Source organism: Sitodiplosis mosellana, unplaced genomic scaffold, assembly GCF_009176505.1.
Source record: "Sitodiplosis mosellana isolate CC-2019 unplaced genomic scaffold, AAFC_SMos_1.0 Smas_scaffold_6167, whole genome shotgun sequence".
In the NCBI taxonomy this organism is placed as follows: domain Eukaryota; kingdom Metazoa; phylum Arthropoda; class Insecta; order Diptera; family Cecidomyiidae; genus Sitodiplosis; species Sitodiplosis mosellana.
Genome location: NW_022601408.1, coordinates 3,556,270 through 3,580,866, shown reverse-complemented (window position 1 = coordinate 3,580,866; position 24,597 = coordinate 3,556,270). Strand labels below are relative to the sequence as shown.

General features: G+C 33.5%; 3 protein-coding genes and 2 long non-coding RNA genes across 13 annotated transcripts in view; 2 read left to right on the top strand and 3 right to left on the bottom strand.

The window, feature by feature from the left end:
- LOC129575647 (peptidyl-prolyl cis-trans isomerase 5-like) overlaps positions 1 to 1,298 on the top strand; it is an 89,580-nt gene extending 88,282 nt beyond the window's left edge. For both annotated transcript variants that reach the window (XM_055459530.1, XM_055459529.1), the window contains 3 exons: positions 317 to 441; positions 510 to 593; positions 711 to 1,298. In XM_055459530.1, the coding sequence (XP_055315505.1) occupies positions 317 to 441; positions 510 to 593; positions 711 to 999 (498 nt within the window). In that variant the 3' untranslated portion in view covers positions 1,000 to 1,298. The remainder of the gene's footprint in view (positions 1 to 316; positions 442 to 509; positions 594 to 710) is intronic.
- Positions 1,299 to 1,329: 31 nt separating this feature from the next.
- On the bottom strand, positions 1,330 to 2,594 carry LOC129575656 (uncharacterized). 3 transcript variants are annotated; one of them, XR_008688811.1, is made up of 6 exons: positions 2,359 to 2,594; positions 2,237 to 2,288; positions 1,972 to 2,080; positions 1,709 to 1,810; positions 1,529 to 1,626; positions 1,330 to 1,444 (listed from the first exon to the last, which is right to left on the bottom strand). It is a non-coding gene; the product is annotated as an uncharacterized LOC129575656 (long non-coding RNA). The 3 variants fall into 3 exon arrangements; XR_008688809.1 differs by lacking the exon at positions 2,237 to 2,288; XR_008688810.1 differs by lacking the exons at positions 2,237 to 2,288; positions 2,359 to 2,594 and having other exon boundaries at positions 1,972 to 2,107.
- A 3,292-nt stretch (positions 2,595 to 5,886) lies between these two features.
- Positions 5,887 to 10,643, bottom strand: LOC129575634 (phosphatidylinositol 3-kinase regulatory subunit gamma). The gene is made up of 2 exons (XM_055459511.1): positions 8,344 to 10,643; positions 5,887 to 8,065 (listed from the first exon to the last, which is right to left on the bottom strand). The coding sequence occupies exons 1-2, from the start codon at positions 8,427 to 8,429 to the stop codon at positions 6,853 to 6,855; spliced, it is 1,299 nt and encodes a 432-aa protein (XP_055315486.1). The 5' UTR covers positions 8,430 to 10,643; the 3' UTR covers positions 5,887 to 6,852.
- A 4,672-nt stretch (positions 10,644 to 15,315) lies between these two features.
- On the top strand, positions 15,316 to 17,796 carry LOC129575657 (uncharacterized). 5 transcript variants are annotated; one of them, XR_008688815.1, is made up of 3 exons: positions 15,316 to 15,557; positions 15,646 to 15,725; positions 15,837 to 17,796. It is a non-coding gene; the product is annotated as an uncharacterized LOC129575657 (long non-coding RNA). The 5 variants fall into 5 exon arrangements; XR_008688814.1 differs by having other exon boundaries at positions 15,316 to 15,579; XR_008688812.1 differs by having other exon boundaries at positions 15,316 to 15,725.
- Positions 17,797 to 18,157: 361 nt separating this feature from the next.
- LOC129575625 (sodium channel protein 60E) overlaps positions 18,158 to 24,597 on the bottom strand; it is a 31,653-nt gene continuing 25,213 nt past the window's right edge. For both annotated transcript variants that reach the window (XM_055459497.1, XM_055459496.1), the window contains exons 24-37: positions 24,347 to 24,536; positions 23,908 to 24,223; positions 23,533 to 23,808; positions 23,149 to 23,445; positions 22,981 to 23,041; positions 22,807 to 22,900; positions 22,579 to 22,712; positions 21,828 to 22,497; positions 21,535 to 21,760; positions 21,332 to 21,465; positions 20,976 to 21,263; positions 20,555 to 20,880; positions 20,278 to 20,436; positions 18,158 to 20,037 (exon numbers count right to left, since the gene is read on the bottom strand). In XM_055459497.1, the coding sequence (XP_055315472.1) occupies positions 19,445 to 20,037; positions 20,278 to 20,436; positions 20,555 to 20,880; positions 20,976 to 21,263; positions 21,332 to 21,465; positions 21,535 to 21,760; positions 21,828 to 22,497; positions 22,579 to 22,712; positions 22,807 to 22,900; positions 22,981 to 23,041; positions 23,149 to 23,445; positions 23,533 to 23,808; positions 23,908 to 24,223; positions 24,347 to 24,536 (3,764 nt within the window). In that variant the 3' untranslated portion in view covers positions 18,158 to 19,444. The remainder of the gene's footprint in view (positions 20,038 to 20,277; positions 20,437 to 20,554; positions 20,881 to 20,975; positions 21,264 to 21,331; positions 21,466 to 21,534; positions 21,761 to 21,827; positions 22,498 to 22,578; positions 22,713 to 22,806; positions 22,901 to 22,980; positions 23,042 to 23,148; positions 23,446 to 23,532; positions 23,809 to 23,907; positions 24,224 to 24,346; positions 24,537 to 24,597) is intronic.

Genomic DNA, 24,597 nt, shown 5'->3' with positions numbered 1-24,597 from the left:
TCTAATTGTAAAATTCAAAGAATACATGCATCGCTGGCACATAATTTGTTTGGAAATGTGGCTATGGTCATTATTCAAATAGGAAATATTTTTATGTTTTTTTTTTTTTTTTGCAACAAAGAAGATTTTTTTGTTTCTCATAGAGAGTTCATTAGTTTCGGTTTGTGACGTCACGCGAATCCAGTTATACTCGCTTTAAACACTGCTCTGACGAGATTGTTGCAATCAGCACGCAGCTTAATCACAATATAGAATTAAATTACATTTCCTGTGACACAAAAACCATTGTATTTATTCAATTTATTTCATTTTTTAGGTTTACTTCGACATCAGCATCGGCGGTCAGCCTGCTGGTCGTGTTGTATTCGGCTTGTATGGCAAAGTTGTACCAAAAACCGCAAGAAACTTTAGAGAATTGGCTAAAAAACCACAAGGCGAAGGGTAACATTTTGATTCATCTACATTGATTGTTCCGTTATTTATGATATAATTTTTTCAACTCACTACAGATACAAAGGCAGCAAATTCCATCGTGTCATCAAAGATTTTATGATTCAAGGTGGTGATTTCACAGCTGGAGATGGTACTGGCGGGTATGTTTCTCTATTTTTTCTTTATTTTTGTTTACTTTTGAAAAATAACAGCATTTTCGAAATTTTCATTTGGTTTTTTTTTTTTTGTCTCTCTCAACATTTTCATGTTTCATTTAGACATTCGATCTATGGCGCCCGTTTCGCAGACGAAAACTTCACTTTGAAGCACGAAAAAGTTGGTTTATTGAGCATGGCTAATGCAGGCAAAGACACAAATGGATCACAATTCTTCGTTACAACAGTGTTGACCCCATGGTTAGATGGACGTCATGTTGTATTTGGTGAAGTTGTTGAGGGCATGGACATCATTCGTAAGATTGAAAACCAGCCAACTTACCCAGGCGATAGACCAAAGAAAGATGTCGTTGTCACCGACTCTGGCACTTTGCCTGATAGCGAATTATGAAATCAGTTCCTGCAATAATTTGGTATTTTAAAGCACTTCAGAAAGTTGATTTCATTCTTTGGTTGTGCAATTTTTTTTTTTCTCTCCCGTAAAAATTGGAATTTATTAGGATTTTTCAACCCAAATCTGAATTTTTTGTCGTCTTATGAAAGAGGATCAATATATTTTTCAAATAAAACAAATACAAAACAATTTGCCATAATGTTTTGTCTTTATTGTTAGCCAAACCACAACACATTCCATTGATTTTAAGGTGAAGCGTTAATAAAACAAACACTTGGATCTAATTGGAGAACAAATATATTCGTTTTTTTTTTTCAAGTTTATTTTGCAGAATCGACTATTTCGTATATAGTTAAATATTATTTATGAATTGAATTCCAATTGGCAGTGGGATTAAATTAATATCAATCAAGTGGTGAGATTGCCGGAAAGTTGAATTTTTCTAAAATACAATAAATACTCGGAATAAATAGATAAAAACAGAACGAAAAAAAAAAGAACTTTTTTCAATCGAACGGAAACTTACATAACGATTTACTTGTAATGTCACGAACTATCTGAATTCCGTTTTGTTGGCTCCTTCATGTTATCCACCATACTCTCCATTCGGTCCATTTGCACTTTCTGTCGTATCAATGTGAAAAATAAACAATTATTTGCATTACAATCAATTTTTATTTATTCACGCAGCAAAACAAAATGTTACCAGAGCTCGAACATCAGCCGTAGCTGTTGATGTAGGCTGAACTGAGTTCATTTTCAGCGAAATATGATCCAAGATATGCTCTATTTTACTCATTTGAGCCTTCTAAAAGAAAATATACATCGAACATAGAAGTTGGTCATCACAAAGATAGCACATCGTTACGTGTACAAGTGGCACTTGTTAAATGACAAACAAAATAACACAATATTCCAAATAACACCACCTACTCAAAATAATCAAAAAGCAAGAAAAAAAAAACTTACGAGTGCTTGTACATCGGCCAACACAGAGTTATTCATTGTATTTGCAATGGCTCGAATTAGACACCAAATGAAACCAAATTCACAGATTTTCAAAAGCTGAACGTCTTACCTTGAAAAAAGTGTGATTTCATACGTTGGTTCAGTTGCATTGATTTTTTTTTTTCATGTATTTTGTTTTTGTCAACAAAGAGTGGAAACACATATGCTACAGCACAGTCTCAATGGATTTTATAATAAATGAAACTCTACGGAAAACTCTTTTTACCATGCCAATGCGCAAAAATAATTTCATTTATATCAATAGATTTGAAACTTCACTAATTTGCGTGGAAAAAAAATTAAATTATAAAATTTAACCTGTTAGTGATATAGTTTTGAAAAAGTTACCTTTGCAATGGTCAACAAAATTGGAATTGAGATTTAGCATATTTTCCAGATCAGAGGTCAACAAAAATTTCCCTCAAAATGCGGGAATGACAGTCGATTGTCACTTGCCAAAAGCATGCTCAGTACGAACCTTGTTTGTCCTACATACATTCATACAGCGACGAAAGTCATCTGTGCACATTAGCACATTTTTCTCCATGCATTCACCTGCTGATATCTGAACCGAATGTGGATAAAATAATTAGAAAAAGAAAAAGAAAAAGAAAAATGAAACTTTGTCTCTTTTTTTGGGTAAAACAATTCTTTTTTATTCCAAATTTTGAAATTTGATCCACTGTGAGTGGGCTGAACATATGCATTTTGATACATTCTCCATTCCTTTACAACATTATTTCAATGATTAAACAAATATAAATGTAAAAAAATATCAGAGAAGGTAGATTTTTTGTTACCTTCGGAAATTTCACATTTTCTCTTTTTTGTGTCACTCAAATTGTGATCCGTTGAGAATATGAACGGGTGAATTGGAGGAGGAACTTGTATAAGTTCAATAAATGTTAAGATTGATAAAGAAACTATTTTTCATTATTATTATTAATATTACAAAAAAATTCGACTTGAAATTCATAAAGAAAAAATTCACAATTGGCATACGAAAAATAGAATAAAATAAAAATATTTGGTAAAAAAAAACGATGGATTAGAATTATTTCACATTATTTTGATGTACAATACAATTCCAAGTGCTTTTATGGAAACAGAATTCAAATAGTATATTGTAGATGTTACTTCAACAACTTGAGTTTTTGTTTTCGTTTCATCAATTTTCATAGTAAAATAATTCAGTTGGAGCGCACAGAGAACTGAAAATAGACAAAATGATTTGACAGATTTGTTTTGTTTTGTTTTGTTTGCTTTAAACTTCTCTCTGATCCCACTGAATTAACTCACAATTTAATTTTATCACTGAATTATTCATTATTGTTTCCGAGTTTGTGCACGCTCATATTTCTATAGAATCGACTTGGGAACACTTGCTCTTGGAAATCGGACATGAAGTATTTGCTTATTTTGCATTCCCTTTGCTATTCCAACTTCAGTAAGATCTGCCTTTTTTTTTTATTCTTCTTTCGTATGCATGTCTATCTTTATGCAATGGGTATAATTTTTTATATCTCTTTCATTTTTTCCATTGAGGTAGCATTTACAGGGCGTATAATTAGAAGCGCTGTTTTCTCAAACGTTTTTCTTCCTTCTTCTTTTTTCTTATACTTCTTCTCCTTCTCAAATCACTTGAAAATACGCGAATTTTCACATTTAGATTATGAATTGCTATACACTAAGAAAAATACTACTATTATTAGAGACTTTAAAGGATTATATTCATTTTTGTTGTTGTTTGAAAGTTTTAAAATGTATGTGTGTTTATTCTACTACTTTTCTTTGATTCATATGTGAATTTATGTTTAGCGAGTAATTTATTTTGATTAATGTTCCCTTAAACGGAGAAAAAAACTAAAGAAAAAGCGCTACGAAATGGTCAAAGGGAAATAAAATCCAACTATATAAAATATGTTCGTGTGGCCGTTTGCATTAAATGCTCGAAATCCGTGCTATTATTTTTATTGAATTATTATTGGTGTTGAACTTACTATTATTTTTATTATTGTTTGTTTCTTGTTGTTTTTGATCTTTCTGTTTGTATGAAACGTGCATTTTTATTCTAAATGTTCCTATAAACATTAATTGCTAAATTTCTGAATCATCTTTGAGTCAATGAAAACCTCATTAAGCAACTCTAATTTTGTACGCATTTCTATTTGTTTTTTTTTTTTTTATTGGACACGCATATTCTGGTTTTTAGATTGGTCACATTCATTATCGACGCGATTATAATTTTCATCAAGTATATAAAAAGTGTGTTAACATTTATGTTTGTGTGTACGGTACGAACGTGGCCATCTCATTCTATTTTAAATCACGGAAAGTGGAGGTGATAAAGAGAAAATTATATAAATATTCTTTTAAAAATAATGAACAAATTGACTTTTTTTCAATTAACTTCATAAGCATTTGCAAAAACCCTGAATCGCTAGTTTAGTTCTGATCATTTATTGAAATAAGTTTTCATATTTTAAAAAATCTTTTTTTCTTTTTTTTTTCTTTTCTCTTTGTTTTGTGATCGATTACGTCTAAAGCTATTTAACAAATACACGTGTATATTTAAAGTTTCTTTTTCTTCTTTCTTGTAGCTGCGTTTAAATGAATCTAATTTATTTTCTTCCTTTTTTTTTACTTCGTTGATATGGACTTGGGGAAACCAAAAAAATAAAATGGCATTATTTCGGTTTTGATTTCGATTGAATTGAATCTATCGAATGGGCCGTTTACAAAATGTACAAAAAAATTGTTTCGATGTTCGATCTCGTTCCTTTTTCGCGTTGAAATTCAAATTCCAATTTATCGTACGCATCCATTTCGAATAGTTCAAGTTTCGTTGAACCCAAGATTTGTTTGTTTTACTTTGTATGATAAAGCGGAAACGAAGCAGAAAATTGCGTCAAATGCTACACGCTAATCTATTTTTAAGATGGAGTCATGTGGAATATAGAAAATTTGGTGAATTCTGAATAAAATGTATGTACCACTTATTTTTTTTTTTTCTTTAATTTTCGTGATCGTGTAAAATTTTGCAAGTTCATCTGTCTGAATATTGTATTAATTGTATTTCTTCTCTTTTTGATTGAATTGTTTCATTTTAATTCCTTGTGCTGTTCGTTTTTGTTTTCTTGTCAACGTCTCGTTTACATTTGTCATTCCTGATCAAAGTGGCAGATGACTCATAATAAAACATGTGCTAAATTTTTCATTAAATACAATTATCTTTGTAACCGTTCTCCTTTATATACATGGAAATGATTCATCGTAAGTTTTTCCACAAATAACGGCAAATGTTATTGGACATTTTAGAAGGTCGCCCTAAAACGGTCGGCTAGACTTTGTATATTGGAGAGTTCAATGTTTGCTCGTCTGGTTCCCTGAACTAAAAAAATGACACAGAATAGGGTCATAGAAAAAGACTTTTCGAGTCTTTCTGGCTGTGCATCATGGAAAATGAATTTCGACACATTGGGCTGGAATTAAACTGAATATCTGTTTCAAGCGATGCATTTGGTGTTGTTGTTGTTGTTGTTTTTGTTGTGGTGCTTCACACAGTACAACAGCAGTATTGTTGTAAACGTATTTAGCTATGAAGTCATTACAACGATTTATATTTTTAGATTGCAATTGCAGTTGTAATTATTTATTTTGTGTTTTTTAGACGAAAAAAAAAGAAGGCCCAATGCAATTCAACTTAATGATGTAATAAGACTAGGAGTCGGACAACTTCTCCGAGAGAAGAGAGTAAATATAGAGTGAGAGAGATTGACAAAGAAAAAGGCGAGATTTGCCTAAAGAAAATCGCTCCGCTTTTGTTGTTGATCTCATGCAAAACCCCAAACATGACATTTATCTCAAATGCGTGTGTTTTTCTGTTGTTATTCTTGTTGTTGCTGTTTATTTCTTTGCTCTTTATCCATCATTTAATCGCAATCATTGTTCCACCCATCTTCGTTTTATTATCCATTGTCAATATATATTGACTTCATTCAAATTTCAGTTTGATTTCTCATTTTCAAAAATCTTTATCATTTTTTATGATTGGTATAAAAAAAAAAATTGATTAAATATCTTACAATATTTGTATAAATTTTCAAGACTTATAACTTGTAATTAAACATTATATGCATATGTCACACATATATTCTACATCACACTAACTTCCAAGTATTTGGCGCGTCTCCAGCCGATTGATGGAGCTTGTCAGTAGCAGAGATTGCGCTCCCGCGACTGCCGTTCTCAATCCGATGAGGACCTGCCAAATCTCTTTTATACATTGTTTGTTATGTTACATGTACAAATAGATAGATATTTCATTCGTATAAAAAATAGAAACATACATTATAATAATGATTCCATTGCGATTGGAATACAACATCGGCTTCTTCTTCTTGATTTTTCTTCGTTTTTTAAATGTTTTGTTTTTTTTTTTTCATGTTTTCTTTCTGTGTCATATAGAAACTATATGTTATTGGTAATAATTGCCCTCAAAAATGACATCGACGGATGAGTATTTTTAAGGGTTGAGTTAGTGTGTCCTGTTTTGTTGTTATGTGCATAAAGAACTACCGATAAACTGCGAATCAATGAAACGGTTTGCAAACCATAGCTGCAAGCGAAAAGCAAACAACCGAATCGCAAATTTAACAGTTGATTCTTTACTCAACTGGATTTCGTGTATCAATATTACGTGTATGTGGATGGTGTATGGTGTGGCATAAGAATTGCCCTTTCTCTTATATAGGTATTGCCATTATAATTATTATTATTATGTATATAAAAAAAAATAAAACGATTTAACGAAATTACAAAAAAAAAAAAAAATGTTACAAATTACGAATCACGAACGGGTGGCGATGCATCCACATAATCATCTTGTTTCGATGAAGTTTGCTTTTGTAAATTCCTAATGTACGATGAGAATACAGGATATTTTAGCGTAGTATTTAGTAAATCGTTGTGTTCCTCCAGTGAACTTTCAGCATAATGTATAACTAACGATAAAAGCGATGAAAATGTATTGTAGGGAATTGCGAAACCGAATCCTTTGGGCGTTTCATAAATGATGCAATGATTCGTAATACCATTACAGGCTATCGACAATGCATAATGACCGTGTGAACTTGGACGTATGAGAAACGTACCGGTCGGTAGACCGGCCAAAAAGCGTTCGGCATCTTGCCGAGTGGCATTCGGTAGAAGCCATGTTGACTGCTCATTGTGCGACAGCCCACTGTCGTTTTCGTTGTTTGTCCATGCCGAATATCCCTCTTCGATCAGCTGTTTGATTTTCACTTCTTTCACGCCACGTCGCATTAAATTGGTTTGATAGCGTTCTTTCATGCGAGCCAAAACCGATCGTTCCGGCTTAATATTGTTGATCTCACGCTCCAACGCCAGAACCATTTGTTTTTGTTTGTTCAAGTCCTCCTCAAGCAGTTTTTTACTGTCGCGTAACGAATCCAATCGAGCGTTCAATAGATCAAAATTTTCCATTACACTATTGATTTCGTGCGGTTCTGCCTGCTTCAGATATGAGTTCTTCAAATCGATTTGGTGTTCAAACATTGCGACCGCTTCCAGGAAAGCGTCGTGTGCCTGCCGTTTCAAATTTCGTTCGCTCTCAGTTTTGTCGTACTCATGGACAAACTGATTGAGTTCCTGCGTTTTCGCTACATAATTTTTGTGAGTGTCCACAAATTTTTGTGCCAGCTTATCGATATCGGTGATATTTGTGTTCTCATCATTATCTTTAAACTTTGATATTGGATGCAATAGCTTTACGTCTAAAATTATGTTGTATTGTTTAAGAGATACGTTCCTATAGTAGTTGATCAATTCAACAACGGATGGAAATGTATACGGCTCGGTGAACCCATAGAAGCCATTTTGATGCGAAATTTTAACCAGTTTTTCACTGCCACCTTTGATGAGTGTCAACGTATATTCCCCGCACTTGCTCGATGCATCTCGAACCAAAAACGTCCCATCCGGGCTACCCAACATCTTTTCTCGAACTTCATCTTTGCTAATATTTCCCCAGTACCTACATGTTGCGATGCGAATGGAATGACGGCAAACGCAAACAAAGCAGATAAAGAAAGAGAGAGAAAAAAGAGACAAGAAAAAAAAAGCGTCACACATCATAAAATCATTGATTTTTTTTTCACTCGCATTCGGTTGCACGGGAAGGTTCAGAAACTTTTATCAAAAATAAAATAAAAATGGAAAAAATACGCATATTCGCGTTTACCAAATGTTCTGAACAATACACACACAACACTTCGAAATGAACTAAGACATTAAATTAGTATTAATACGTACCATTCAGCTTGGGCCAAGGAAATACTATTATTTGTGGAAGCCGACAAATTGTTCAATGAATTTGATTCACTTGCAACTATTGACATTTCGTGAAAAGCCAATTTCTTTACTAGTTAATCGAATCACGTTTCGCCTCACTTTGTGTTCTTCGTCGTTATTCTCAACTTTTTCTCTTTAACCATACAGAACGACAAATTTTCGGTAGCCGCAATCACTTTTCCTCAACAATTATTAATTTTGGTTACGTTAATATTTTCGTTTTTTTTTTTTTTTCAATTAAAAAGAAAGAATAGCTTTCGTCACTTAATTCCGGATTTTTCAATGCATTTTTCTTTGCAGATATATGGTCCGTGTATATTCTCAGCGATGAAGAAGAAAAAAACTAAATACGCATTTGGACAGTCGGTATTGAATTAAGCAGCTGTACTGCCATCGCACGATAATCATATGTATCACTAGCACAGATACTCAAATGTATTCGTGTGGACGCACACAAATGCAATGTCTTTCTAGCTCTCCTCACGTAGTCCGTACGGGCTGCGTGTATATCAAATGAAGCGAACACCTAAACGTTGTGCTAGTAGATCTGGGTCTTGTGTCGTTGTGTGCGTTCTAAACGCGTTTTTCGCTTCGTCGGTATGCGTGTGAACGTATATGAACATACAGGAAGAAGATCTTCTATATTGAATTTTGCCAATAAATTTGGAGGAAACCAAGTAAATCCAACAACAAACACCAAAGTTGAGGAGGAAAAAATATGTATATATATAGTGTGTGTGTGCATTCAATTCCTCTTGGCAATTAATTTTTCTATTTTAATTTTTAATTATATACGGATGTAATGGCAGTTTATTGAATTGAAACCACTTTAAAACTCAACTGGGTGTTAATTCTTTATCGTTACAACGTATAACACAAAAATTCAATTCACCGCACAATCTTTGCTTCAAACGTTCCACTTGCTTGCAAAAAATGGCCGCTTTGCTCAATATTTTTCACATGTGTCTTCGATGCGTTGACGTTTCGCTTCATATTGTGTGTAGCGACAAAGAAGAAAATGTTAAAATGAGCAAAAGCAAAAACCGAAGAAGAAGAAGAAGAAGCAGGAGATGGAGAGAAAAGCAAAAAAAGAAGCAGCTAGAATTCATGCATAAAAAAGAGTATTACGTCAATCATCACATAGACACATGTACATATGTTCCAATCTGATATACGTACACTGGCGCACACGCTCTGATCGGCCCCGTTGAAATGACGATTCACTCAATAAAATTGGCGTTGTGTTGGTAACTGATTAGTACTAAAATCAGAAGTAGTTGTGTACTTCATTCGGTCGCATTGCATAGCTACAAGCCAGAATCAGTTTGCCGAAAGCCGAAAGCCGAACATTAAAAATAGGGAATTGTACTAAACTAACGCATACACTCCCATTTGGATGAAACACGCGAGGTTTTGTTTCGTTTTTTCTCTCCTTTGGTTCACGAGTGCGCTTGTGATAGTGCACACGAGCAGACACATGTGAAGAATAATTTTCACACAGCGAGAGATTCTTTATTGCCGCGTTAATATGTTGATTTTTTTTTTTCTCTCTGTTTCTATCTCTTCTTCTGTTTCCAAGTCAAATCATATGTATGCATATTATTCATATTAACCCTTCATCACGCATGGGTTCCTAAAGTAATCAGATAGGGCCAATACTATATCGACGAAACCACTGGGTATTTTAGCATGCTTATTTGAAAACAAATGTAGGGAATTGAATTAGATTTCATTTGATACCTTACTCGTTATAATTTGTTAGCTGTATCGAAATTTATTTGTATTTATGTACTGCAATAAAAAAGTGCGAAATTTTAGCAGAATTTCAAATTTTTCTTCCTCTCATCTTGTGAGTTTTCACATTCTTTTCAATTGTTAAATCTTGACTCATAGGACCAAAAAACATCTATATAACTTTCTGTATCATTAGTTTTATGAAATTCAATTTTTTCTTGCTACAGCGATATGACTCTTTTGACTTTTTTCCAATTTTCTCGATAAATATGCAAAAAAAAAAATATGAGTATGGAGTTTTTCTCTATTTATCGTGGCACATAATGGTATATGTAAATCATTCAAAAATAAAAAAAATTGCGCATTAAAGGGTTAATTGCTGGCGTTTTTTTTTTTACAGGAGCATTCAATTCAAGTAAAGTGCAAATTTTTTAATTGAAATGCAGTTACTTCTGACTGCTTGGTCTTATCTGAATTTTTTTTTTTTTTGTGTTACATGCAAACCCAAACAAATATCACAAATGTCTATCTCAAAATTGAAATTAGTTCAGATCATATCATATCACTGCGTATGTGAATATGATGAAGAGTAATGGAATTTAATAATTTTTGATTAAATTTCACTAGCCATGTTCTGCTTTGTGAGATTTGAACAAATATTTCGTTCGCTAGCACATTCACAAGTGTTCACAAAAACAATTCCTTCAAAGTTGCTTCCAAAATTTACCAAAAAAAGAAAATCAGAGACACCAACAGCAACGGCAACAAAAAAAAAAAAATACTGTGATTTTAGACCATAAAATTGCTTAGCTAAGCAACGGAAAGCTGAAGATGAAACAAAAATTTACTTTTATAATACAGTTGGAACCAAAGCAAATATATGGCTGGTTTAGTCAATTTTTTTCTTTGTTTTTTTAATTCTAGCATTAGATAAATAAATTCAATTTTGGTTTCAATTTCCAAATACGGTCTGAACCTGCTTGGCAGCTGAACACGAAACTCTGCCATTTGTTCTCGAGAAGTATATCGATCGCCATGCACAAATATTATGAAATTTGAATAAAATTTGAGGCTTTTTTCGGCGCGAAAATGTTGTCTACTCATTCCAAAGTTAGTTTGTAATTCACCCAGATAGAGTAGTTAACCCAGATCGTCCTCGTGTAACACTTTTTAGCAAGTAACTATTCTTTATTACCATAATGTTCATTATTTGTATAGGACAATACAGTGGACAATTTGGACTTTTTGTTTTGAAATTATAGTATGTAGTTCATGATTCTTAGCGATCGATAGCCGAATCTAAAATTGGTGGAAGCATTTTGAAGTTACAGCACCTCAAACGTTCAATTGGTTGAAAAAAGTACGGATTTGGGTTAAGCAATTTAAAAGAGCAATTATTCAGCAAATTTTTGGAGAGACTTTTGTGCAAATTGTTTAAATTCAAATGATTCAGAACATTTGTTCTGCTGTCACTCTCGTACCATATGTGAATTGGATTTCTCAGCATCGTTTCATTTGTTCAATCATTGTAAGGCGTAATTATAAGATGATATTGTTTCACCTTGATGGAGAACAAACTGTTGGAAAATCTCAGTCAATTGTATTTATAGCGCTTTGTTGTTATGGGACGATCAGTAATGGTTTGATTTGAAAACGACTTATACAATATCACTGGATCTCTCTCCTGTTCTATTGTAGTTGGCTGCATAAAAAACATAATCTGAAATTATTCACAAATGCTTACCCATTTTAGAATTGCAATAACTACCTCCAGAAAGACAGATTCAAAAATGTGCGAAAAAGAAATGGATAAAAGAAAAAAAAAAACTCAGAGTATTGATCTATGATTATGATTTTATTATTTTTAAAATATTATTGATTGTTTGTTTCATAATGATGAATTATGTATATTGGAATAAATTTATTTTCATTCGATTTTACAAGTGGTTTTGACGTTCGTTTTTTTTTTTTTTTTTCTTTAATTATTTATCATTATTGTTATTATTTCGATGGATTCGTGTTCTCGTTTGTAGGTGGAGATCGTTCTCAAGCGCGATCAGTTTTGAACGATCAAACATTGGGACGGCCTCACAAGCAAATGAAACACGAATCAATCGCTTTTCTTAATTATGCTTATGTTATTTTTGGTTTTTTCATTTGTCTTTTGATGCATTTTCTTTAAAATTAAAGGATGCTATTTAATTATTTTGTGAAGACATTAATAGTCTGTAAAGAGACCTTTCGCTATTTTGGGTTCAAATACAGTAAAATGATTGGTTTGCGTGGTCATTCTATACAAATACATGGTATGGAGCCTAAACTAATATAGTTATAAGATTTTTTTTTTTTTTTCAAATAATTTTGTTTGCTCTCACATTCATTTTAGATGAGATTTATTCACGCTACAGTGAATCTTTTTAAGAGAAAAAGATTATTAATACGTGCCTCTGTTCGCACAAATAGGCCAGTTTTAATGAAGAGTTTTAAATCAAAACTTAAGCAAAAGATCGCTGAACACTTGCTCAACATCCTGATTTAATTTAGAAAACGATTTTTTTTTTACATTGTTTCCATTTCGTTTGGTGATGTGCCTGATAATGTTGGCATATTGTCAAATTTTCTATTGTTTTTATGTTTCTGGTTTGTGTGTGTGTGTGTGTGAGAGAGAGAGCTGCAACCGAGCCGTTACAATCAATTCAATCATTTTTTTTTTTCTAAATTCTGCATTGTCCTTATAATTGTCGAATGACAGTTCGAGATGGGGGAAGAAATGGCACAATACGCGAAAGAAATATTTAACTCTGAGGAATTTGGTTCGCTGTTATTCGTCAAAATATTATTGATTTGCATTTTAGCAAATCTAATTGAATGTTTTATTAGATTTAACTTTTATTTTAACGTAAATAACACTCATTCGTTTATTGAATTTTAAGGCGAAAATTGTCAAAATACACTATAATGCAACTTCAATCAGCTATCGCGCAGGAAAAAGCAGTTTTAAGTTGTTGTATTATACAATTTACATTAAAAAAAAATTTTGCAATTGTTTCAAAATAAACAATTTTGTATTAATATATATCATTCAGATTTGTTTTTACTATAATGAAATGTGTTCATTTCACTCTCTCTCTCTCTCTCTCTCTCTCTCTCTCTCTCTCTCTCTCTCTCTCTCTCTCTCTCTCTCTCTCTCTCTCTCTCTCTCTCTCTCTCTCTCTCTCTCTCTCTCTCTCTCTTTATCTATTCATTCATCATCCATAATTGTGTGTAATCTATATGAATCAAAACGAATTCAAATGATTCGGGCACAAAAGTTTAAGCATAAAATTAAATAAATCCCCATATAAAATAATTCAATTAGGATAGATAAAATCGTTGTCTGCGCATTTTATGCAATTCTATTGAAGATTTCAAACTAAACTGAAAAAATATATACAAAATAAAATGGACACGAAAACAATTCGTTGAAGTTTTTCGTTACAAAAAAAAAAAACACAAAATTAATCCAATAAATTTTGATATCTAAATTAGAAAAGGCGTTCATTGTTAGAATATTCATAGAAATGATATAATATTTTTTGCTAATTTTGTTTTATTTTGATTGAGTGTAGATAAAAAAAGGGAATTTAAGTGTAGATACCATGTTAAATTGAGATAGAGTGAAATTGTCACGTCTTCGTCGTCATCGTCATCCACATTTGGAAATAAATCCAATAAATCCCATATAATTTTGTATTCTTTGTTTTATTCTGGTTTTCATTTGTTTTCTCTCGTCAGTAAAGTGGTGCTATAAGCATTATATACATCGCTAGTGATCTCTCCTGCATCGAAAAAAGATGTAATCATGTGTGCGTTGGCTTTGTTCCGAATATTGAATTTTGTGTGTAAGTGTAATTGGTTGTGTGTATGTTTAAGAAAGTGATAGTATTGTACATCTACAAAAATTGTGTGATTGCATTTGTGTGCAAATGTTCATCACTGATTGCCCAAAAACCCAGTCAAAACTATATCTACATATTATATGTTTTGGTCTCGTTTTACTTTTTTCGCTTGGAATGTTCAGTAAATTGAGCCGCTTTAGAAAAAAGCGAAGAAATATTGAAAATAGTTAACAAATGGAACGATTTAATTCTAAATGTTATCAATGTTGCTTTCGCTACAATGAAAATGTGTTGCCAATTTGTTGGAGAGATGAAAAAACAAATTATAGCATTAATTAGATTTAACAAAACGAGGACAGTGCAAATGTGAGGCTAGAAGAAAGTCATTCTTTCTTTCTGCACTTTTCATTCATTCTTTTCCACCACTATCCAAATGCATTTTGCGTAATATAATCTTTTCGAATGAATGTGCTTTTAAGAGTATATACTCTAATTAATTTTACTTGCATTTTATTAGCTTCAGTAGCATTTTTTGTGTTCCACTTTGTTTAGACGACAGCTCGAAGTTCGAGAGAGCAACAGTTGATAACGAAACGGAATTTCTTGTCCGAATCGAACGAGATAGCAAATTCTTTTTGATAAAAACAAATATATACTTCAATCAATATTAGTTACGAGCTTATGCATAACCCATTTACTCAAGCAATGTGCGGTATCTTTGTCTGTTTCGATATAAATGCCATCCCAACAATCTCTCTTGACCATCATTATCTTGACTTATGGCTCTGCCCGAAAAACCGCTGTCATCTAATAATTAAAATGTGCTAGGTGCTATAAAATATGTTAATTTTTAGTTGTTGTCGATGATTGTCGCTTAATTATTTATTGAATAAAATTTCTTCAAATAAAATAACCAATATGTATATTTTTCATAACCTGGACCAGAGAAATGGTAGATTTTAAATTAAAATAAAAAGAATTCTGTAGCAATTAATAGTGTTCATACAGCGGAGCAATCGATATTCACACTTCCCGTGTTTTCGGAACGCTACGCAGCATCTGTCAAATTCAAACATTTGAAATGACATCCATTCCAACTACTCTGTGTCAATCGAAGTGTAAACAAACTTCTTACAAGAGTTTCGATTTGTGTATGTGTTTCATTTTGGGCGCGTGAATTGGAAAGAAAGAGCAGAACCGAAACTTCTCTTCCATTTCACACAACGCAACACAACACAACGGACTCATTTGTTACTGTGGCTTGGTGTTGCATTTGTTTACTTTGGTTCCGTTATGAGAATGTATTTTGCATGAGCTTTTTCATCGACACCACTTGTATATGAATTTCGTCACGAAGTGAAATTTGGCGCGTTGAGGAGAGTTGTCACAACCACACAGTGAATGGATTTGTGTGTACGGTATTTATTTCGACACAAATTGATGTGTCAAACTGATGCCGCTTGCACATTCATATTGATCTGAGCATTTGAAAAAGCAAGTCAATTGTTTTGAATATTGTTCGATTTATACTGATTGTTTTGGTTTCTTTTTTTTTCAAATTAAGTAATTTAGTCAATGTTTTTAGGTAGAAAATACATAATATCTTATTAAATTTCCTCATATCGTTTTTTTTTTTTCGTTTGGTGTTTAGACGTGAATCTCACTCGTTCGTATATCGTCGATTGTACACAAAGCGGCTGACACTCTAACGGGAAAGTGCAACAAACAAAAGTATTGAGAAAATGCTTTTTGCTTCGAACAACAGTAGCAACATATTTTTTTTTTAAATCATTGCTAATGCATTCTTAAGTAATTTTTTGTGTTTTCATTCTATTTTTTCAGGATTCAATGGGCAGAAAAAGGAAAAATCCAAGTAGTTGTTATCCAAGTAGACAAATTGATCGTTGATCGGATGCAAATTAGTTGACGACTCTGGGCGTAAGGCGTAAATTGTGTTTGCCATTAAGAACTGGGGAAATTTAGAATTTGTATACGGCGTCGAGTGAACAGAAAATGAGAATAAGAAAAGAATATATAACAGATTGCAATTGAGAATCTCAATTTGAGATTGCCAAATTGTACAGTAGATTCCAATTTCTTAGTTAGAAACTTGTCAATTACTTGCTGTCGAGTCGCTAAGTTTAGAGGCCCTATCAGCAGCGAACGATCTCGACTTCGTACCGCTTATTCATTCGATCATCATCTGTTCTTGGTTGGTTTTGGTATGCAGTATGTGTTTTGTTGCGATGTGTGTATGCGCACACGTACATTGCATTGTGGTCGCCTCCTCGACAAGTTGCCAAAGGTCATGGCTAATGTGCTCACATAGCAACATAACCGCTCATTTTATATAGTTTATGCATCAGATTCTAATTGTTCCATCTCTCTTCTGTTTATTTTTTTTGTTGTCTTCCATTATTTTGTCTACATGGACACCAACTGAAACGTGCGATCACAATCAACTCTCTGTATATTTATAATAATGCTCATTTTTTTTTATTCGTTATGAAGCGGCATGAAAAGGAACGACTCATTAATTGTCTGCTTTGTCATTTAAATGACATGACACTATTTCTGTTTTGTTCTCTTTCATAAAATGTTATGAAAATGTATGTTTCTCATTTGCTACAAATATAAATTATTTTTTTTTTATCCAATTTTATATATTCTTGATTTATACACTTTCGCTCCAATTCAATGAGTTCTGACAACAGTTGAGTCTCGATTATCCGTCAGGCACCGGACCTGCATGTTGACGGATAATTGAAAAAGACTTTTTCTTTAAAAAACGAAATATGGTAGAGAAGTGAAAAAAAAAAAAACGTTGCGATTTATGAAAAATCTCCAAATAAAAATAAACACAGCAGATCGTATAGAAATGTGTGTTTTTGCTTTTCAAAGTAAACAATTGAATGGACGAAATGGAATACAGAGATAAGTAGAGTTTTTTTGTTTCAATATGAACATCGTCAATTCACTTTGAACCGAAAACGAAAAAAATATGCGTAGGCGAACGATGACGGTTAACAGAAGTGACGGTTAATAGAGTGACGGATAATCGAGACTATACTATTATATATATAAATATTAGATACTAGATGCAACTAGATATTCATATTGCTTTTCCATTTCTTCTGTCACCTAAAAAAAAAAAATCAGAAGCGTGAATTTGCTTCTGAGTATTGTGAGAGTGCATCCATTCAGTTATTGGATTTCAGATTTTGGTTGTGTTGAAATCATCATTTATTTTTATTGTTCCAAAGGTGAGGGAAACGATATACGCAACTGAGTTCATTGAGCATTATTCCTAAAAAAAAAACCTAACGGTATGAATCGGAGGAGTAAAATTGATGTCTCTTTGAAATGTATTTAATACTAATAGCTTTAGTTAATCTAAAATAGTTGAACTCTCTTGAATCGTTTTTTGTTTGCTATAAATTTGTTTCACACATTGAATCGTATGACTGCATTCTCTTTGAAATATTACGATTCATTGCGTGTGTGTGTGTGTGTGTGTGTTGTTTTCAATCCTCACTATTGACTTATTGGAATTTATGCGTAGTGCGCTTTTTTTTTTTTAACCTAAAAGCTACAATTGTTGCCTCAAATAAATTAGTTTTCTTGAAATTATGTCGTCTATTTGGTTTCCTACTTAATCAGTTGATAGATTTATATCGATTAAGTTTCTATGTACTTTTGTAACTTCTTTTTATATGGCGCATTTCAATGTATATATACTATATATATTTTAATTTAATTTTAATAAAAAAAATTTGTTAATTCGATCATTTGTTCTATGTAAGTGTGTTTGTGTGTGTTTGTTTATCTCTTTTTAATTGAACACGAATCCATGTCAAACTGACAAAAATTTTATTAAATATATTTCTATAAATTTGTCTATTATTATTGTTACAATTCATACCTCTGCGTAGCGATTTTTCAAAAATAACCAGAGAATTTCTATGAATTTTCTTTGTGTGTTTTTGTTTCTGTTATTTATTTTTAATAATTTTGTCTTTATTTTCCTGCATCGTAAGTGAAATAGTTTAAAACTGGAGCGTAGGCTGAATAGCATAACGAGAATGCGAATACGAATACGCTCAAGTTCTATATACTTGTTTTTTTTTTTTTCGTCGCAGTTGCGTTAATTGCAATTTCTGGCATTTTTATTTAGAGGATGTTCAGTGACAATAAAATGTGTGAGTCAATGGCGCTGAGAAATAGCAAAAGTCAATGAATTTTGGTGTCACAAGCTATTTAGTTGGAGGAGGTGTTATCGTGTATACTTGAGGGAAAAATATAGTAAATTTTATGCGATAAGGAATTTGGTCCAGAAGATAATATCGTTTCATGTGTATGTGGGCTGTTTTCTCTTTGTTCTCGATTCACTGCTAATTTTTATTTTTCATTTGTCACACGCAGAACATAAGCGCGAAATTCGTAAATATGAAACTAACAATGTCAATGCAATTGTTTTACCTTATGCAATCATTTGGAACAATTGATTGATGTTTTCAACTTCATTTATATTACAATTATTATTATTACAATTATCGGATACGTTGTTAATCAACTTGATTAAATTTTCGATAAATATTGACGTTATAATTTGTAAAAACTCCAAATTGATTTGTTGTTGTTGTTCTTCATGCGTCATAACAAATTAAACAATAATGTATGGTAATTCCCTTTATTAAATACATAACAAATTCGTTTTTATTTCAGTTTTGTTGTTGTTGTTGTTGTTGTTGTTCTTGCTCACTCGTGGCTCTTTTCGACCGCCATCAACCTGTGCGCTGTTCATCACATTCTCGCTTGTTTCAAGCAGTGATTTATATCGGAAACTTTTTGTTGTGTTATATTTTTTTTTGCTCCTGCAAATCTTCCGTTAGATATGCTACTAAATGATTTTAAGAACTTTTAAAAAGGTTAGGGCCAACCTGCATTATGTAATTCTCTGCAGTCGCTAGTAAATCTGTTTTTTTTTTTTTTTGCTTTAGTTTCCTACTTTTAAAAAGTATTCGAAACGAATTTTCATTCATTTCCATTTTATAATGCAATAAAAATGTGTTATACTCTCAACGGCATAAAATGTTAGCGTTGCAGAGTTGTAATACACACCGAAGATTTTGTTGATCTATTGAAAACTAAAAGTTTTTATTTAAAAAAATGCATCTAAAACAAAATATGCACGAGTATGGGGGAGAAAGATTTCGCGCGTTGAAAATCACATTCATCAGATAAAAAAGCTTTTTATCTGAATTGCAGCTCATTATATTTATATGAATTCAATAAAAAAAATGCGTTCCTAAACTTAACACTTGCTACTTTATGAAGATCTCAAGAGAAGATTGTCAACTATGTAGATTGTTTTTTTGGTGATATATGTTAAAAGGTGTGTATTCGCTCACAACTTGTCAATTAATTTTGGTATTGGTTTAGTTTGTTGGTCAGCTGCTATTTGATTCGGGATTATCACTACTGATTTGGATTATTGATTGGTTTTCGGATTCATTCGTTTCCGGAGGATCTATTGTGTCATCATTTTCGATGTTAACTGGTTGATTGTTGGGTATTGTATCGGATGTATTGATTTCTGGAATTGAAGTATTGATAGAATCAAGCGGTTGCTGGGATTGCTGCTGCTGCTGCTGCTGCTGCTGTTGCTGTTGCTGAGATTGAAAACTATTGTCTACTTCCGTTTCTTCGTATGCATAGAAAATGTTCGTAGTGTCACGGGGAATATTTACATCAATTGGCTCTTGTATATTATCCGTTACCAATGTGACTGATGTCGGCGAAGTTTGACCATCAGTTTGTTCTATTTCTTGTGTTGATTCAGTCTTTTTTCGGACGACTGCTGTTTGAGGAAAGGCAACGCCAAATTCATATTCCACATTTGGCGGTGTTTTTGGACTTTCAACCATAATTTTGACAATGCTCTCTTGATTGCCAACTGGATCCAATTCGTTTGCTGCTTCGCAGGGTGTTACACGTAGTTGTGATGGTGTCGGTGATTTTTGTAACCTTTTCGCTTGTTCATCTGATTCAATGAAAGAATTTTGAATTGGATAAAACAACATCGAATCAAAATTAAAATCAAAAACAACCAAATATGTATAAAATATCCACACCGGAAATAAGAATAAGATTTAAAACGTGTATAGTGCGTAGACACGACAGATAGTCAATTCAATTGTGATTCAATTGTTTGTTGACAGAATTGGAAACGATTTCAATATGGAATATCGGTCAGATAACGAACATAAAACACTCTACATACCTTTGTCGGGGTTACTATCTTCCAAGTCGGTTTGATATTCTTCACTTTCTCTGTGCACTAAAACATGAACCAACGTACTAGGTGGATCAATTTGAAGACTACTTATTGACGACGCTGGTGGAATATCAGGAGATGGTTCTGTAACCAAAATGCTCACATCTTTTTTGGTTGAAGATGTGGTTGAAGGACCATCAACTAATTAAAAAATTGCTCTCACATATAGTGCACACACACATCAAGACTAACTACGATTCCAGTATCGATTTCAATCACTTACCAACATGAGCGTTCTTATTAATACGGAGGGCGCTTTGTGCGGAAAGGCCGCGTTCGAATGGTGGCTTCTTGCGCACAAAACTAGTGGCACGTTTTGTTTTCGTACTGACTGCGGTTTGCAATTGTTGCTGCTGTTGCAGTTGTTGTGGCATTTGCTTTTCGTCGAATGAACTAGTGGTTGATACTGGTCGACCTGTCGACGCGTTCGGGCTTCCTGCTTTCCGATTCACCGATGGCGATGCTACTGAATCATCCACAGCATCTTGATGTCGCAAGAAGAAATTATAGAAACTTTTTCGACGAGGTGTCCGGCTTCCTGAATCAGAGCTAAATAGAAAAAAAAGAAATCGAAAGTGCTCAATCATACTTCGACTGTGTGCTACAAATTGAAAAAAAAAAAAAAAAACGATTTGATTGCGTACTTTTTGTCATCTTCTGGCGGTTTCATATCTTTGAGCATATCACCAGCACCTCCGACTAACATCAACGGCAAATTGAGCCAAGGTCCAGCCAATTCGCTCAAGTCAGAAGCGTCCGATGCTCTGGATGATTTGCGAGAAGATGCTCGGCTGCTCGCGGATGTGCCACGCCGATGAACTTGCAGGTGCAAAAAATTCAAAGCTGATAATTTACTGTGCCAACCGCCCGGAGACGAAGTCTGAGTCTCATCTTCTTGCGACAACGGTGAACGTTCACGCTCTTTCTTCATTCTTTTTCATCGAAAATCGAACAAAAATCAATATTTCCCATTTATTGGTTCGTACATTATTTTTCTTACCTCAGATATTCTCTCCACGAACTCTGTAGTATTCTTGCTGCTTTGTCTTCGCGCTTCCAAATTCGAGTCGATGAAACGATTTCTAATTCTTTACGTGTGGGGAATTGTTTCTTGAATTTGACATCCATTTGTTCCTATATGAATCAATGATCAATTTTTAAAAATAGACTCTTGCTTGTTTACTGTCCGGGATTTCAAATTACCTGTAATTGCTTGAAGTTATCGGTTTCTTCAACATGACCCAAAACGTGTTTCACCAAAGCATGTAAAATGTCTAGACAATGGATCTTGTTGCCCGATGAAATCGGTAAATTGAATGACACCAAAGCGACTGTATTTGGTTTGGGAATGCCCAGCGGTGGATCCAATGATGAAAGGAAATCGGATACTTGGGAAAAATGAATGAATTGCGTGGCATGTGGGTCGTATCTAAAATAAAATGAAATTTTTTTGAATGAAGTAAATTGTGTGGCAACGGAATTAAATGAATACATACTTGCTCCATCGAATGTAGAACATTTCCAAATCGTCTTCCACAATACCGATTTCCTCCTCCTGATGCGCTTGATTGAAGTTCTCCAAAATGATTGCAATGTACATATTTATGACAATCATGTAATTAATTATAATGAAGCTGGTGAAGTATGTGATTGCCAAAAGTGGGTGGCCACAATCGCCATTCGTTTGATTATTAAAGTATGGATTACACTTTGGAGGTTGAATCATTAGTGATTCCAAAACATCATTCCATCCGGCTGACGTCATCAAACGAAACAATAACGTCATACTTCGGCCGAATGTTTGGAAATTAACCATATCGTTGAGTGCACCCTGTAATCGAACATGACCAAATAATGACATTCCCAATATGGCATAGATGAATGTGATCAGTGCCAAAAGTGCCCCAATATTAAATAGGGCCGGCAACGATACAACCAAAGCGAACAGCAATTTTCGTATCCCCTTGGCCGCCTTGATCAAGCGTAGAATTCGACCAATACGAAACACCCGAACAACACGCAGCAATGTTGGTGATATTGGCAAGTCAATCATAACGTCTTCCATTAGAATGCCGAAAATCGATGCAAGCACGAGTAAAAAGTCGAAAACATTCCATGGAACCGTAAAATAGTGATATCTTAGGCCAACGATTTTTACGATTGCCTCTGCAGAAGAGAAGTAGAGAGAATTCAAAGAATTGAACACTCTAGCATCTTAGTTCATTTTTAGGTTTAACAACAACTTACCTAAGCCAAACACCGTGGTAAAAAAAGCATTGCTCACTTCTAATATAAAAAATATAGCATGCGGTTGGTCGTAATGTTCGATTCCCATAGTCAGCATATTTAAAAAAATTAGAACAAATATCGCTATTTCGAATCTGCAATGGAAAAGTTTTTTTGTTTTTTTTGTTTTCAAATTCGATTTTCCAAATAATAGAATGAGCGAAGAAGAAAAGTTGCTGGTGCAATTACCTTCTAGAATTGGAAAGATCGTAAAACATTGCGAGAAATGTATTCAAAGGACGTTTAATCACTTTCTGTGGTTTCTTACGACCCAGCTTTTTCACTTAAAAGTAAGATTTCAAATGTAAAAGTTACAAGTGTGTTTTCAAAGCACTGTCAAAATTTTGAAAATGATTTACTTACTCGCTGTATAATAGTGCTTTTGTGATTCGGTCAAGAACATTTCCAGAACTCCACCCTCGTACTGGAAAGTGTCAAGTGAAGAGTGTCGAGGTGAAGTGAAAGAAATCACAATGATTGGCATTGAATTATTTGAATTGCAATTTATTTGTGTACAATAAAAATGTTTACCTTTTTCTTAAGCATATTGAAATTGTCAATGATGACACCGATGAATAGATTCAATGTGAAAAACGATCCGCAAACAATGAAAATAACGAAGTAAATGTACGCGTAAAGATTAGCCTCCCGTTGCGGTTGCAAATCAACTCCCGTACAATCTACTGCATCAGCCATCACTTCCATCCATCCTTCAAATGTTGCCACCTGAAGTAGAGCCAAATAGCCCATGCCGACATGATCAAATGTAATTCTCGAATTGATCCACGTATAGTTTTTCTCCAAGCATTCCAAACGCGTTCGCACAATCTAAAATTAAAAAATTGATGCTAACATTGGTTCTTGTCATACAAACACAAATATATATATATAGTATATATATATATATATCATTACCGAAACGTCAAGCAATACGCCTTCATCGTCGACACACTTGAAGAATTTCCCACCAAAAAATTGCACGCCCATGATTGAGAAAATGAGCCAAAAAACCAAGCACACCAACAGGACATTGAAAATGGATGGAATGGCATACATTAGCGCATTTACAACAATTCGCATTCCTTGCCAGCGTGAGATAGCACGCAACGGTCTCAGAGCGCGCAATGTTCTCAACGATCGTAGAACTTTTAAGTTTTCATTCTCTTCAATTAGCAGCGAAAAGACTGACACCTATTCGAACAGTAAAAGTGTTAGGTTTTTTTTTTTATTGTGTTACCGAATATTGAATGAATTTCTAGCAAAAATTTTCTGCATAATGCTGATGCTCACAAAGACAATGATGAAATCAAGAATGGTCCAAAAGCTGGTGAAATATCTTGTAAAACCTAATGCCATCCATTTTAACACCATCTCAACCACAAATACCATGCTAAATACAAAATTCGTCCAATAGAGCAGTCGTTTAAGTGTCACGTTCGAATCCAGGTAAATATCCTCAAAGCAAAGTGTGATGCTCGAGGCAAATATCAGCACGAGTACAAACCACTCGAATGCAGGTGTGTCGACGACCGACAAAACCGCCGTTCGAGATTTTAGCCACCTTTCTTGACAAACAGCACCACAAAAAGTTTTCCAACACGGGCATCTTTGCAATAGAAATTGTTAAATTGTTAATAGATGCAGATATCATTAATATTATGATTGATTGCATTTTTCCTTTCATTTCATTTGTTTGGTTGTTTGTGATGTCTTAGTATTCGTTTCTCACCTTTCATAGCACTTTTGTGGGAAACAATCATCAGGTACCTTTGGAGCTTTACGTTTTCCAAAAGATGGAAATAACATTGGATCATCGTATAGCCCCTTTGAATTACGTCTTCCACCTACGGTTAAATCATCAACATATGATACTAAACAATGCCATGGTTTATCTGAAAGTGCTACGGCATTTTGTTTATCTACAAAAATAGAGGACGAAAAATGAGCTAAAGAGAGAAATATACCTAGAAGCGGTCGTAT

Excerpts from the sequence above, each read along its gene's own strand:
- LOC129575634 (XM_055459511.1), bottom strand. The coding sequence starts at position 8,429 with ATGTCAATAGTTGCAAGTGAATCAAATTCATTGAACAATTTGTCGGCT. Across the intron at positions 8,066-8,343 it reads TCCTTGGCCCAAGCTGAATG|GTACTGGGGAAATATTAGCA; the intron begins GTACGTATTAAT and ends CGCAACATGTAG.